General features: G+C 39.9%; 1 protein-coding gene across 1 annotated transcript in view; it reads right to left on the bottom strand.

Annotated features, from left to right (window-relative positions):
- OPHN1 (oligophrenin 1) overlaps positions 1 to 16,170 on the bottom strand; it is a 336,244-nt gene that overhangs the window by 204,446 nt on the left and 115,628 nt on the right. The window contains exons 3-5 of the mRNA XM_066356302.1: positions 14,776 to 14,871; positions 9,175 to 9,236; positions 4,595 to 4,666 (exon numbers count right to left, since the gene is read on the bottom strand). Of these exons, the coding sequence (XP_066212399.1) occupies positions 4,595 to 4,666; positions 9,175 to 9,236; positions 14,776 to 14,871 (230 nt within the window). The remainder of the gene's footprint in view (positions 1 to 4,594; positions 4,667 to 9,174; positions 9,237 to 14,775; positions 14,872 to 16,170) is intronic.

Below are 16,170 nucleotides of genomic sequence, written 5' to 3'. Positions count from 1 at the left end.
ACAGGAGTTCAAGGTCAAAAGTTAGTAAAGAAAGACAGAGGTGCTAATAATATCTTCATTTTAAAAAGCTACAGTCAAAATTTGATGGAGTAAGAAATAGGGGTTTATATTTATTATTTACATAGGGGTTTATATTTATTATTTATAGTAACAAAGGTAAGCAATAGAAGAACTAAAAGAATGCTGTAATTATCAAAAATGAAAGAAGAGGGAAAGAGGAAATAATGAGCAATGATCTCCTATATTCATAGCATGAAGAGATAACTTCTAAAATTGATAAAACAAGAAATAACAATGTAAGCACATTTTTTCAAAAATATGAAAGTTCACAATAGTGAAGATCTGGAAACAGCCCAAGTGTCCATCAGTGGACGAGTGGATTAAAAAGCAGTGGTACATATATACTGTGGAATACTACTCAGCCATAAGAAATGATGACATCAGATCATTTACAATAACATGGATGGACCTTCATAACATTATACTGAGTAAATAAGTAAATCAGAAAAAACTAAGAACTATTTGAGTCCATACATAGATGGGACATAAAAACGAGACTCAGAGACATGGAAAAGAGGGTGGTGGTTACGAGGGGTGGGGGAGGAAGGAGAGAGAGGGGGTGGGGGAAGGGGAGGGGCACAAAGAAAACGAGATAGAAGGTGACAGAAGACAATTTGACTTTGGGTGAGGGATATGCAATATAAATCAAATGTCAATATAATCTGGAGATGTTTTCTGTGAACATATGTACCCTGATTTATCAATGTCACCCCATTAAAATTAATAAAAAATATGAAAGTAATCATCAAAATAATTACAAACAAAAATGGTTAAAAATGAACATCTGCAAGAAGTACAACAAGCTGGAGACTGTTGAGGTTTTTTACAGATCTTATTATAACATTTCATATAGAATTATATGTATATGTGTGTTATATATAATTTAAACTTTTAGAATACAAACACTAAGCACCATTTGCTTCAAAACTTAATGCTTGTAAAATATAAGTAGACTGATGAAACTGTATGTTACACAGTAAAGTTAAAAGAAAATAAATGACATCTAATGGCATAAATATCCAAATTGCCATACAGAGGTTGAAAGACATATCTTATTAAATTGGAAAGGTAGAGTCTGACAAGGTGGCGGCACAGTGGATAGAGCATTGGATTGGGACAAGGAGGACCCGGGTTCAAAACCCTGAGGTTGCCAGCTTTAGCGTGGGCTCACCAGCTTGAGCGTGGGATTATAGACATGACCCCATGGTCACTGGCTTGAGCCCAAGGTCGCTGGCTTGAGCAAGGGGTCACTTGCTCTGCTGTAGTCCCACTGGTCAAGGCATATACAAGAAAGCAATCATTGAACAACTAAGGTGCTGCAATGAAGGTATGATGCTTCTCATCTCTCTCCCTTCCTGTCTGTCTGTCCCTGTATGTTCCTCTCTCTCACTCTGTCTCTGTGAAAACAAACAAATGAACAAATAAGTAAATAAATAAATTGGAAAGGCAGAGCTATCAGGTTTTAGCATAGAGGTAGTTTGATATTTAAACAATAGTCCTATTTTAAAATAAATATTGCTCCAAAAGTCCATCATATTAACAGATTCAAGGGAAACTAAAGTTTTCCCTATGGGGAAAACCTCCAATGGAGATGATTGTGGACATGATACCTGCGAACTGCCATAGTGCTTGGGAAGCCAATCATCTGACGGCCATTCAGAAAACTATTACATAACCAAAATTAGCGTCCAAGGCATCAGTGGTCAACCTGATAGGAACTGGTAATCACTGTGAAGTGGCTCAGGCAGAAAATAGCCTACTGAAATTTTGATTACTTGAGAGACCCTATCTACTGGGACTAGGTCACCAAAGTAGAACTGACAAAAGAGTTTGTTGGCCAGCAGATGGACTCTGCAAACAGAGAAACTTGCTTTCACTAGCAAAACCACCTCTGACCAACAGCTCAAAATCTAGCCACAGTAGAAAAATATTATTTGAGTATCACAAGTCACTCCCCTTCACACTTGGCCCATTGCTTTCCCACAAATTTCACACAAAATGTTTATTATTTCAAGAGGTAGTACATCAGTGTCATTTGAAAAGGTTAATCCTGTTTGAAAAATGAGATAAGTTTATTTTTAACATGAGTCCTCTCAGTTCCTAGCACTTTGTTATTTTGTATCTTTTTTAAAACTATCTAGACAAAAAGTCATGTCCTACATCCTGCAGTGCCACAGGCACAGATCTGGAGGCCTAGTAACATGAAACCTCACCATAAATCAGCAGTCACCCCGGAAAGAGACATTGCCCCTACTGTCTCGTTTTGCCCCATTCATTAACGTCTCTTCTTTTGACTTATAAACCAGAGTAAATCCATCATCAACTGGAAAGTTCCACTGGGAACACTCTACTCTCCCTATTTTGTTGCCAATGGTGATGGTGATGATGGTGATGATGATGATGATAATGATGATGACAATGACAGAAAAATCTTTTTTCAGGTACTTTCCTAAGAACTTTATATATGTTGACTAACTTAATTAATCCTATACTTATGTGTATATGAATTTTTTTTCATAAATTTTCCTCAATGCTGACCTCTGTTGATTCTGGCCCCGACCCCAGAGAGACCATGAAATTACAACTGCTCTCTCGAAAAGGTAATTAACTACTTTGTCTAGTTCAGTGCCATCAAATAGAAATAGTATAACACAGTACACACGTAGAATTTAAAAGTCATGAGTAGTCACATTAAAAAAGGAAAAAGATTTTTGTTGTATATCTAAAATATGACTGAAATCATGAGTCTTAACTTTTTCTGTCTCACTTATTTTGTTTAGTATTACCTCAATAAATTTAATTATAAAAATCCTCCCAGAAAAGAAAAGGAAGTAAAATCAATTCCCAATAATATACTTTATATATACCAATATATCCAAAATAGTATCATTTCAACATGTTATCAATATAAAATATTCATGAAACATTTTTCATTTTTTTATACTATTCTCAGAATCTAAGGCATATTTCACCTTTACAACAGTGTTTTTCAATCACAAGTCTGCGGACTGGTCCACCAGAAATTTCATGAAGGTCCATGAAAGAGTTAACCACTCTGATGTTGTATGAGGATTATAGACCCAACAATCCTAGTCAAATTCACTTATTCTCAGGGTAGTTTCTGCCTTAGCAGTTCCCAAAATAATTCTCCTATTTTCACTGATCCCTAAGTGTAAAAAGGTTGAAAACCACTAATTTATAGCACACTAGATTCTGATAGGCCAATTTCTACTAATCAATAGATGCACATTGAGTTAATTATCCTGATAATTACAAACAGAATATTTGGTTAGGAGTTATTTGCTCATGGTTCTGGTTTTGCACAATAGAAAACTGAGGCCCAGAGAGAAGTGATATCTCTCATAAAGTGAAATGAGCCCCAATCTTACATCCAGAAGAATTGAATTCAAATCCAAGCTTTGCCACTTCCTGGTTGGGTGCTTTGGACATTACACCTCACTGAATCTTGGCATCCTCATCTGTAAACCTGGGATGTTAACCTCCACTTTACAAGGCTGCTCTGAGGTACAAATGAGAATGCATATCTGTATATGTAAGGACCTACAAAGCACATCCCACAACCAATAAAGTCAGAGCTGTCTAGCAGCAGTGCTGGGTTTATCAGTCTGGGCCCCATCAAGACACAGAAACCAACCTGTATAAAGAATTACTAGCCTGACCAGGTGGTGGCACCTGGAGCATCAGCATGGGATGCAGAGGGCCCAGGTTCGAAACCCTAAGGTCACTGGCTTGAGCACAGGCTCATCCAGCTTGAGCATGGGATTGCAGACATGATCCAATGGTTGCTGGTTTGAGCCCAAAGGTCACCGGTTTGTAGCCCAAGGTCGCTGGCTTGAGCAAGGGGTCACTGGCTTGGCTAGAGCACTCCAGTCCAGGCACATATGAGAAAGTAATCAATGAACAACTAAAATGCCACAACAAATACTTGATGTTTTCCGTCTCTCTCCCTTCCTGTCTGTCTGTCCTGCTTTCTCTCTCGCTAAAACAGAAAAACAAACAAACAAAAACCTAGACCTTCTGAAGTGTCTGCTGATAATACCAGAACATCACAGGGTTGTTGTGATTAGAGAATGAATATAAAGCATCTAGCCCAGTGCTCAGTATGCAGTAAGCAGTCCTTACACAGGAGCTATTATTAGCAAGCTCCTCATTAACCAGATGAAGAACCTGAAGTTCCAAAGGGAGAAGCGTCTTGTCCATAGATACGTAGCCAATTGGAAGCACAGCCAGAAGCCAACTTGCTTTTTCTTTTGGATGAGGATGATGATGATGAATTTTCTTATAGAGACAAAACCTTTTCACCCCAGAAGACTGAGAAGTGGTTGCCAAACCACTATTCAACTGCTATAAAAAATATATATTTATTATATATAAATAAAACACATATAATATATAAACATATAAACATAGATATAACACACACATATATGCATATATCTGTGTGTATATAAACATATATATGTTTATACACACACACACACACACACATATTACACATACAGAGAAAATATACCTTGGTGAAGCCTATTTGCTCCTTCCGAAAATTTTCCAGGGGTTTGATCAGCAAATCGCTAGCATTGTGTACCTAGAGAAAAGAAAAAACACACAAAACAACTTTAAGATGAGAAAAATTTAGGTTCCACATTCCTTGTTACTAAGGCACTTCCTTATAATACACCGTCCTGAAAAATGTTAACCAGTGAGTTGGCTTGTTGGGTTTTGTTACCTTTTCCTATGTTGGTCTCTTAAAATCAAATGCTTTGAGAGAAATGAGAGAAGGAACATGAGGGGCATTTCTCTGTAATTTTATCAGTAGTCAAATCAGAAATTTTAACTGATAGATATCCAGAGTCATGTCCAGAAACATACAGGTGGCCTGAAGGGTGTGTGGTAAGAAGAGAAAAGGAAGGTAAAATACCTTTAAAGGCCAACTGCACCAGTACAAACCATTTCATGGGAGGCAAATAGGTTAGCAGCAATAGCATCCCAATAACTCCAAGGATAAGTTGTTTCCAGTCCTGTCCTGCATGTCATAAAACCAGAACATTTTCTTCAGAATTTGAAGTGTATTAAAGCATTACAGAGAGCACTAGATCAGGCCTTCCAACTACCTACCTATAGAATAGGGGATATTTTATCACTTTATATTCATTTTTAAATATCCCGTAATTTTTGTGAGCAGTATAATTACCAAAAAGAAGGTATGGAGGATACACTATTTTAAATACCATGGGCTTCTTTATGTTATTCTTGGCGGCCCGCAAAGTCAAGCCTTGCATACTGCCCATACAGTCTTCTTCCGAGTCACATAGGCTACCATTTCTAACCATACAGTAAGTCTGCCATTCAGACTTTTAAAGGCCATCTTCTGGAGAACTACAACCTCTTCTAGGGCACTATTTGAGAAATCACAGCTAGAATGCTCTTCTTCATTTCTTTTATCCATAGTTTCTGCTGCAATTTAAATTCATTTCTGAGAATGACCAGAACATATGCAATTGTCATATGCTCAGGCTGACCTTCCTTCCTGTCCCTCCAAAGTTTCTTTTGGTCTCTCCTAACAGAAAAGATAAAAAGCTGATGAACACCTCCCACATTCTCCATACTGGGCTGTGGGAGCCCTTTCACCATAGTTCCGGGAAGTGGGAACAGTACAGCCAGCAGTGGCTCCCTGGCACACAGTGAAAGGCCCACATTGAGCCTAACCTTCACATCATTCCGGAAATTAAATGGGAAATGGGGAGCCAATGCTCAGTACATAATTGAAGAGTTCTGAAGACAAAAGGGCACAACATAATTAAAGACAGAAGAAAATGAATCAGTCCTTTGGCAAAGAGTCAGCAAGAAGGGTGAGAAAAACATCTCAAAAGATGAATCCTACTTCAGTATCTTGGAGCTTTGTAACTCAGTAAATAAAAAAGAGATCAAGAAACAACTCAGGCTGAAGAAAAGTGCAGCTGAGCTTCCTGATGGTGTCTGAATGAAGTGGGGCAGTGGTGAATGCCTCTGAGAGCAACACTGGCAGCAGTCCACAGACTCTTCGGGCAGAAAAAGAAAATGAAACAACACTTAGTAGAGTGTGGATCAGCTAGTGGGCCATGTACCAGGCTCCAAGGAAACTGTCCATACTGGTCTCTCAGAATCCTTAGAAGCAAATCTCTTGAATTAAGAAAATTCCTAAGGGAAATTTCCACAAGCAGGATCTTGGGAACAACAAAAGATAACCAGAAATAACATATATCATCAGTGTTTTTTGCTATTAGTAAAACACTTCCCCATTCAGAACATCGTTTAGAGTATTTACAACAACCTTGGGAGGTGGAGATTATTTTCCTTATTTTACATATAAAGATAGAGATTCAGAGAAATTAGTGATTAGTCTGAAGACAACAGGTAAATTAGTACCACAGCCATTACTAGAGGCTAATAGTCTCTCACTGCCCAACTGCCACACCCAGTTCTCAGCGCTACCTCTCTAGAAACCCAGATGAAATGAGGGCAGGATCCTGAGAAGCCAGTACCACAATGTTGCAAAGGAACAATGATTACAGATGAAAGAACTCTTGGTGATAGAATAAATGGGTTTTTAAGAAAGAATATTTTATTTTACTTATTTTTTATTGAATTTTTTTTTTACAGATACAGAGAGTGAGTCAGAGAGAGGGAGAGACAGGAATGGAGAGAGATGAGAAGCATCAATCATCAGTTTTTCATTGCACATTGCAACACCTTAGTTGTTCATTGATTGCTTTCTCATATGTGCCTTGACCGTGGGCCTTCAGCAGACCTAGTAACCCCTTGCTGGAGCTAGCGACCTTGGGTTCAAGCTGGTGGGCTTTCTTTTTTTTTTTTTTTTTTTTGCTCAAACCAGATGAGCCCGCGCTCAAGCTGGTGACCTCGGGGTCTCGAACCAAGGTTCTCTGCATCCCAGTCCAATGCTGGGCGAATTTTTTTTTTATAAATAAATTTTTATTTTAATGGGGTGACATCAATAAATCAGGGTACATATATTCAAAGAAAACATGTCCAGGTTATCTTGTCATTCAATTCTGTTGCATACCCATCACCCAAATTCAGATTGTCCTCCGTCACCTTCTATCTAGTTTTTTTTGTGCCCCTCCCCCACTCCTTTCCCCTCTCCCTCCTTCCCTCCCCCCGCCCCCTGTAACCACCACACTCTTGTCCATGTCTCTAAGTCTCGTTTTTATGTCCCACCAATGTATGGAATCCTGCAGTTCTTTTTTTTTTCTGATTTTCTTATTTCACTCCGTATAATGTTATCAAAATCCCACCATTTTGTTGTAAGTGATCCGATGTCATCATTTCTTATGGCTGAATAGTATACCATGGTGTGTATGTGCCACATCTTCTTTATCCAGTCTTCTATATTGAATTTTTTGGGATATTAGTTCACAAACCCATACAGGTTTCAAGTGTACAACTCAACAAAACACCATCTGCCCCACATCATATGTAAAGTCTCTTTCAGTCCCCCTTTATCCCCCACCCACCAACTTCCACCTCCCCCTACCCACTTTTCCCTATGACTTAACAAAACTGGTCCACCAATAGGGAGTCATCTTATGAGACAAATAGAAGGTAGGATTATTTGTTGTCCTCTAAAAGTTCTAATAACCCAAGGAAAAATGAGCAAAAGACCCAAATAGACACCTCACAGAGAGCAAATAAGTACATCAAAACATGCTCCACATTATACATCATTAGGAAAATGCAAATTGCCACAGCAATGAGCTATCACTATACATCTATTAAAATGGGTAAAATCCAAAATACTGACAGCATCGAACACTGGCAAACATGTGGAGCAATAAGAACCGTCATCCACTGTGGATGAGGATACAAATGGTACGGTCATTCCGAAATATAGTTTGGCAGTTTCATACAAAACTAGACTTACTTTTACCATACAATCCAGCAACTGACCTCTTTAGGATTTACCCAAAAGAGTTGAAAATTCATACTTACATCAAAATCTGCACACAAATTTATAGCAGCTTTATTCATAACTGCGAAAAATAGAAGCGACCAAGACCTCTTCCAATAGGTGAAAGGATAATCAAACCGTAGGACAACCATACATGGAATACATATATAAATGATGAAAGAAAATGAACTATTGGGCCATGAAAAGATGAAAAGACATGAAGGATCTTTAAATGAATATTGCTAAATGAAAGCAGCCAATGTGGAAAGGTGACACATTGCTTGATTCCAACTATATGACAGTCTAGAAAAGGCAAAACAGAGTAAAAGGAAAGATTGTGTTTGCCAGGGGTTCGTATGTAAGGGAAGGCAGAAGGGATGACTAGGTTGACACAGGCGGTTTTCGGTCTGTAAAACATTGTATCTGTAGATACTCTACTGGTGAATTCATGCCGTTCCACATTTGCCGAAACCTATAAAATGTTCAACTGGAAAAGTAAAGCCTCATGTAAACTACAGACTTTGCTTAATAATATTGTATCAACACTGGCTCACGAATTGGAACAAATGTACCACACTTGTAAAATGTTAAAAGTAGGGGAAATGTGTGTGGAAAGGGGTGAGGGAGAAAGAAAGAACATGAGCTCTCTCTGCACTTTCCACTCAATCTTCCTGTAAAACAAAAATAGCTATAACTATTAAAGTCTATTATTTCTTTTTAAATTAGACTTTAAGTGTAAGGAAAAACATTTTCATATAGATCTAAATTAAACAATCCTATATCAAATAGAAATAAAGCCCCATTATTTCTGGAAGCAGAGACATAAATACCAGGCTAATTTCCTTAAGAACACTAAAGACCACAATTTTGGTAGACATATTCAACAGTCCAGTTTAATGTCCCCTGTAACTATTTGTCACTGAAATGATCAGGAATAGGATCTCCACACTAATTTCCTCTACCTGAGGCTAAACTCTCAGGGTAGGACCACAAGACAGAATAATCAGGTCTATTTCCTAAATGTCCTTCCAGTGCCAGTCAGCCATGAGACAGAAACCAAAACAGAGCATCCATCTGACCAGTGCAGACAGGAGCACTCCCCAATGTCAACACTGATCTAGGCTCCAGGCCCAGTGCTAGTCACCTACCATCATCATCCTTTCATTTTCAACTTCATTGAGTAATTCAGCAAATTCCTTGAAGGATTCAGCTGGAATGATAAAATAAAAATAAATCAAATTAATCATGGTACTTGATAGGCAAATGGACAGAGATCTGTGCAACAGGAAGTAGGAACCTATCCCCTCAGCCCAAATGGCCAGTAAAGGAAGGTGTCAAATCTAAGCCAATAGAAAAATGTGTTCAGTGCTTGTAAAATGTTTCTCTTTTTTTTCTTTTCTTTTCTTTTTTTTTTTGCCATTCCCCCAACCCAAGTGATCCCCCCCCCCAGTATTATTGACATAAATGACACACAACATTGTATAAGTTTAGGCAGTGCGGCATAATAGCCTGATATACCTATATTGCGAAATGATTACTATAAATTTAGTTAGCATCCATTACATCATATACTTAATAAATATGAGTTTTCCTGTTATGATAACTTTTAGAAACGACTCTCTTTATAACTCTCAAACATACTATGTAGCAGTGTGATCTGCAGTCATCACACTGCACAGAGCATCCCCAGTACTTAGTTATAACTGAAAGTTTATCTTTTTGAACACCTTTACCCAACTGCCCACCCATCCTGTCTCTGGCAATCCAAATCTCACTTCTTTTTCCATGAGTTTGGTTTGTTTAGAGTCCGCATAAGTGAAGTCATACAGAATTTGTCCTTCTCTGTTTGATTTATTTAACTTAGCATAACCCCTCAAGGTCCATCCATGTTCTCAGAAATGGAAGGATTTCTTTCATTTCTGTGGCTGAACAGTATTCTCTCTCTCTCTCTCTCTCTCTCTCTCTCTCTCTCTCTCTCTCTCACACACACACACACACACACACACACAGGCACACACACACACGCCCCACATGTATATACATCACATACATTAAGCATATAGATATCACATTTCTTATCCATTCATCTGTCAATCTACACTTAGACTGTTTCCATGTCTTGAACATCACAGATAATACTGCCATGCCTGACCAGGCAGTGGCGCAGTGGATAGAGCGTTGGACTGGGATGTCGAGTACCCAGGTTTGAGACCCTGAGGTCACCAGCTTGAGCGCGGGCTCATCTGGTTTGAGCAAAAGTTCACCAGCTTGGACCCAAGGTCACTGGCTCGAGCAAGGGGTTCCTTGGTCTGCTAAAGGCCCATGGTCAAGGCACATATGAGAAAGCAAGCAATGAACAACTACTGTGTTGCAATGCACAAGGAAAAACTAATGATTGATGCTTCTCATCTCTCTATTCCTGTCTGTCTGACCCTGTCTATCCCTCTCTCTGACTCTCTCTGTCTCTGTAAAAAATAAAAAAATAAATTTAAAATATTGCCACAAATAAAGAGGTGCAGATATCTCTTCAGCACTGTACTTTTATTTCCTTCACATATATAGTCACAAGTGGAATTGTTGGAATATAAGGTAGTTCCATTTTTTATTTTAGGAACCTCCATACTGTTTTCTACAGTGGCTGCACCAACTTACATTTCCACCAGCAGTGCACAAGTGATAACTTCCCTCCATGTACTTGCCAACAGTTATCTCTTGTCTTTTTTTTTTTTTTTTTTTTTTTTTTTTGTATTTATCTGAAGTTGGAAACGGGAAGGCAGTCAGAAAGACTCCCACATGTGCCCAACCGGGATCTACCCAGCATGCCCACCAGGGGGCGATGCTCTGCCCATCTGGGGCATTGCTCCATTGCAACCAGAGCCATTCTAGCGCCTGAGGCAGAGACCACAGAGCCATCCTCAGCGCCCAGGCCAACTTTGCTCCAATGGAGCCTTGGCTGTGGGAGGGGAAGAGAGAGATAGAGAGAAAGGAGGGGGGGTGGAGAAGCAGATGGGCGCTTCTCCTGTGTGCCCTGGCCGGGAATCGAACCTGGGACTCCTGCACGCCAGGCCAATGCTCTACTACTGGGCAAACTGGCCAGGGCCATCTCTTGTCTTTTTGATAACAGTCATTCTAATAGGCGAGAGGTAATAAAGTATCTCATCATGGTCTTTACTTGCATTTTCCTAATGATTAATGATGCTGAGAACCATTTCATGTATCCTGCTGGCTACTTCAATATCTACTGAGGTCCTTTACCCGTTTTTAAGTCAGATTCTCTGTGGTTTTTTTTTGCTATTGAATTATGGGAGTACTTCATCCTTTTTTTGGATATTAACCCCTTATCAGATAGATAATTTGTAAATATTTTCTTTCATCCCATAAGTTGTCTTTTCATTTTGCTAATTATGTCTTTTGCTGCACAGAAGCTTTTCAGTTTTTGTCCCACTTGTGTGTGTGTGTGTTTTTTTTTTATTTTGTTGCTTGTGATCAATGTGCCACAAACAAAAACTGATTGCCAAGACTCATCTCAAGAACCTTTCACCTGTTTTCCTCTGGGAATTTCTTTAATGGTTTTGGGTCTTACATTTAAACCTTTGATCCATTTCAAGCTAATTTTTGTGAGTGCTGTTTAATCAGGTTCTAGTTTCACTCTTTTATATGAGAATATGCAATATTCCCAGCACCATTTATTGAAGAGATTGTCATTTCTCCATTTAGTATTCTTGGCTCCCTTGTCAAATACATACAGTTGGGTGTATGTAAGGGTTTATTTCTGGGCATGCAATTCTGTTTCTTTGGTGTATGTGTCTAATATTAAGCTCAAATCCATCTCCCTGCACTGTAGTTTTGTTTCTCCTCAGGTTCCTGGAAAGCATTTGTGAAATCGTAGATAAAAAGGCATGAGGTATGTTAGAAAGAACATTAGATGAGGTAGTAAAATGCAGAAGGCTCTAGTTTAGGACACAAGATAGAGAAACAGAAGGAGCATGACTTTTAGAGAGAGGGAAATTTGGATTTGCAGCCTCAGTCTTCCATCCTCTCGATGTGCAACTTTTGACTTGACCCCTTTCAGATGCATTTGCCTAACATGTCAAATAGGCATGATGATATGTGTGAGGGTGCTGTTCTAGGAACTAAATGAGAAGGTGAATGTAGAGTGCCAACACCCAGTAGATAATAAACATTAAACTCTGCTGGTGCCAGTACTACCACTTACTGGTGAGGTGACTGGGCAAGTCACTTCTCCCTGGACTCCAATTTCTTTTTTTTTTTTTTTTTTTTTTGTATTTTTCTGAAGCTGGAAACAGGGAGGGACAGTCAGACAGACTCCCGCATGCGCCCAACCAGGATCCACCCGGCACGCCCACCAGGGGTGACGCTCTGCCCATCAGGGAGCAATGCTCTGCCCCTCCGGGGCGTCGCTCTGCCGTGACCAGAGCCACTCTAGCACCTGGGGCAGAGGCCAAGGAGCCATCCCCAGCGCCCGGGCCATCTTTGCTCCAATGGAGCCTTGGCTGCGGAGGGGAAGAGAGAGACAGAGAGGAAGGAGGGGGGTGGAGAAGCAAATGGGCGCTTCTCCTATGTGTCCTGGCCGGGAATCGAACCCAGGTCCCCCACACGCCAGGCCGACGCTCTACCGCTGAGCCAACCGGCCAGGGCCTGGACTCTAATTTCTTAACAGACTAATCCAACATTCCTAGTACTAAGGAAATTCAGTACAGGGTCAATATAGGACACCAAAAAATGTTATTTCTTCTTCTGTGGGTCAAGTTGCTGCACAAATCCAGGGAATTTGCAAATACCACGTATTAAAACCTCAACCTCAGCACAGGAAGAAAACTACCCTAGTTAGAAACATTAAATAGGAAAAAATGGCCTGACCAGCCAGTGGCGCAGTGGATAGAGCATTGAACTGGTATGCGGAAGACCCAGGTTTGAGACCCCGAGGTTGCCAGCTTGAGTGCGGGTTCATCTGGTTTGAGCAAAAGCTCACCAGCTTGGACCCAAGGTCACTGGCTCGAGCAAGGCGTTACTCAGTCTGATGGAGGCCTGTGGTCAAGGCACATATGAGAAAGCAATCAATTAACAACTAAGGTGTCTCAATGAAAAACTAATAATTGATGCTTCTCATCTCTCACCATTCCCGCCTGTCTGTTCCTATCTATCCCTCTCTCTGACTCTCTCTCTCTGTCTCTGAAAAAAAAAAGGAAAAAAATGAAAATGTTCACTGACCTGCTATCCCCAAATACTTTATTGTTTAAAAAAAAAAAAGTTAGCCCTGGTCAGTTGGCTTAGTGGTAGAGCTTCGGCCCAGTGTGTGGAAGTCCGGGTTCGATTCCCAGTACGGACACATAGGAGAAGTGTCCATCAGCTTCTCCTCCCTTCCTCTCTCTCTTCTCTCTTTCTCTCCCTTCTCCTCCCCTCCTACAGTCAGTGCTCCACTGTAGTAGCGAGTTGGCCCAGGCACGGAGGATGGCTCCATAGCCTTTGCCTCAGGCGCTAAAAAAAGGCTCCAGTTACAATGGAGCAAGGGCCCCAGATGGGCAAAGCATCACCCCCTAGTAGGAAAGCCGGGTGGATCCCAGTTGGGGTGCATGCAGGAGTCTGTCTTTGCCTCCCCTCTTCTCACTAAAGAAAAACAAACAAAAAAAAGTCAGAAAATATTTTGTTATTCTGATATTTTTCCAGGAAAGATCCATTTGTTTCTTATCTTCTTTGGATAAATGTCCATTCAATTATTTTATCCATTTTGTAATTGGGTTATTTCTGCTTATTGTTGAGTTGTAAGAGTATTATCTATTCCTTTATCAGAGAGAAGATGTGCAAAATTTTCTCACATACTATGGCCTATCTTTTCATTGTCATTTGAAGAACAAATAGTTAAAATTTTGTTGAAATCCAATTTATCTACCTTTCCTTTTGTTGCTTGACTTTACATGTTGTAACTAAGAAATCCCTGACTTTCTCTAAAACCAGTCCCATCCTCTCCAACAAATCCATCATCCAAGCTTGTTTAAGGTTGTATTTGAAATGTTTAAGTATTTATATGCACGGAAAGGTAAAAGTAAATACTATGTTAAGACAATCACCTGACTAAATTGCATTTAATAGGTAAATGTACTTGTTCCAAATTACAAACACATTCAAATTAAGAACAAACCTACAAACCTATCTTGTTTGTAACTCAAGAACTGCCTATAGTTACAAAAAATGGTAGAGGACAAGATTGGGCCTAAAGCCACAGTTTCTTGACACTACCTTAACTTCATAACAACCAACACAAAGTTCTTTTTCTTCCACTGTTCAATCTCTTCTTTGTAACATCCCTGAGATATAGATGTTAATCACATTTTACAGAGAACAAGTCTAACGCAGCATTTACATATGTGTTCCTTAGAAAAATATTACTCCAAATCGTTTGAGAAAATAAACCAAAAAACACTCTTTAATTTATCCGCTACAATTTTTTTTTCACATATCAAATTCTTTAAAGAAAATTTCCCTATATACTGACTGAGTAAAAGGCCTCAATGGAGGTTTAAGGGATATCTCTTGATTGTGCTTGGTGAGAAAAACATAAGACTGGGAGGAAATTTTTCTTTATCCTTCTTAGGCAGCCTCCCAGGAGTTTGGCTCCTGACCACAGGGGATAAAGGTGCCCTGCTTCTCTGCATCTACAGACCAAGGGGGATTCATGGTCTCAGACCTGCCTTGAGAGGCACATGGCCTCATGTAGCTTGAGGACTTACCAATGTTAATCTCATCATCGGTCAGAGTGTCTCCAATAAAATCAAACTGAAAGGACTGTAGTGTCTGGGAGAATTTCTGAACAGCTGAGGAGTAATCTGCGAAGGAAATTAAACAGGAGAAATAGTCAACACTGTTATCCTTTGATATCTTCATCTCTGTTAGGGCAGAGAGGAGAAAAGCACAGGGAAATGCCTCCAGCTGGTAGCAACTCACACTGAATGATGTTAAACAAAAGATCATACTGGGCCTGACCAGTGGTAGTGCAGTGGAAAGAGCATTGACCTGGGACACTGAGGTCCCAGGTTTAAAACCCTGAGGTTATCAGCTTGAGCGCGGGCTCATCCAGCTTGAGCGCGCAGTCACTGGGTTGAGCGTGGAGTCACAGACATAAACCCATGGTCGCTGGCTTGAACCCAGATGTTACTGGATTGAGCCCAGAGTTTGCTGGCTTGAGCAAGGGGTCACTGGCTCGACTGGAGACCCTCCTCGCCCCAGTCAAGGTACGTATGAGAAGCAATCAAAGAACTAAGGTGATGCAACTACAAGCTGATACTTCTCATTGGTCTCTCTGCCTCTTTCTCTTAAAAAAAAAAAAGAAACAAAGATATAGATCACATATTCCAAAAATTTATATGGAGCCAAAAGAACACGAATAGCCTCAGCAATCTTGAAAAGGAAGAATAAAGTGGGAGGCATCACATTTCCTGATATCAAGTTATACTACAAGGCCATTGTACTCAAAACAGCCTGGTACTGGCATAAGAACAGGCATATAGATCAATGGAACAGAACAGAGAACCCAGAAATAAACCCACACCTTTATGGACAACTGATATTTGACAAAGGAGGTAAGAGCATACAATGGTGTAAAGACAGCCTCTTCAACAAATGGTGTTGGGAAAATTAGACAGCTACCTGCAAAAAAATGAAAATAGACCACCAACTAACACCATTCACAAAATTTAAAAAGAACTTGTAAAACTCAACACCAGGAAGATAAACAGTCCAATCCATAAATGGGCAAAAAAAAAATGAATAGACACTTCTCCAAAGAGGACATACAGATGGCCAATAGGCATATGAAAAAATGTTCAACATCACTAATCATTAGAGAAATGCAAATATAAACCACAATGAGATATCACCTCACACCAGTCAGAATGGCACTCATCAACAAAACAACACAGAATAAGTGCTGGCGAGGATGTGGAGAAAAGGGGACCCTCCTGCACTGCTGATGGGAATGCAGACTGGTGCAGCCACTATGGAAAATAGTATGGAGATTCTTCAAAAAATTAAAAATCGAACTGCCTTTTGACCCAGATATCCCACTTTTAGGAATATACCCTAAGAACACCATAGCACTGTTTCAAAAGGAAAATTGCACCCCCATG

Source organism: Saccopteryx leptura, chromosome X (assembly GCF_036850995.1).
Source record: "Saccopteryx leptura isolate mSacLep1 chromosome X, mSacLep1_pri_phased_curated, whole genome shotgun sequence".
NCBI lineage: Eukaryota > Metazoa > Chordata > Mammalia > Chiroptera > Emballonuridae > Saccopteryx > Saccopteryx leptura.
This window is presented reverse-complemented; position numbering and strand designations above follow the sequence as displayed.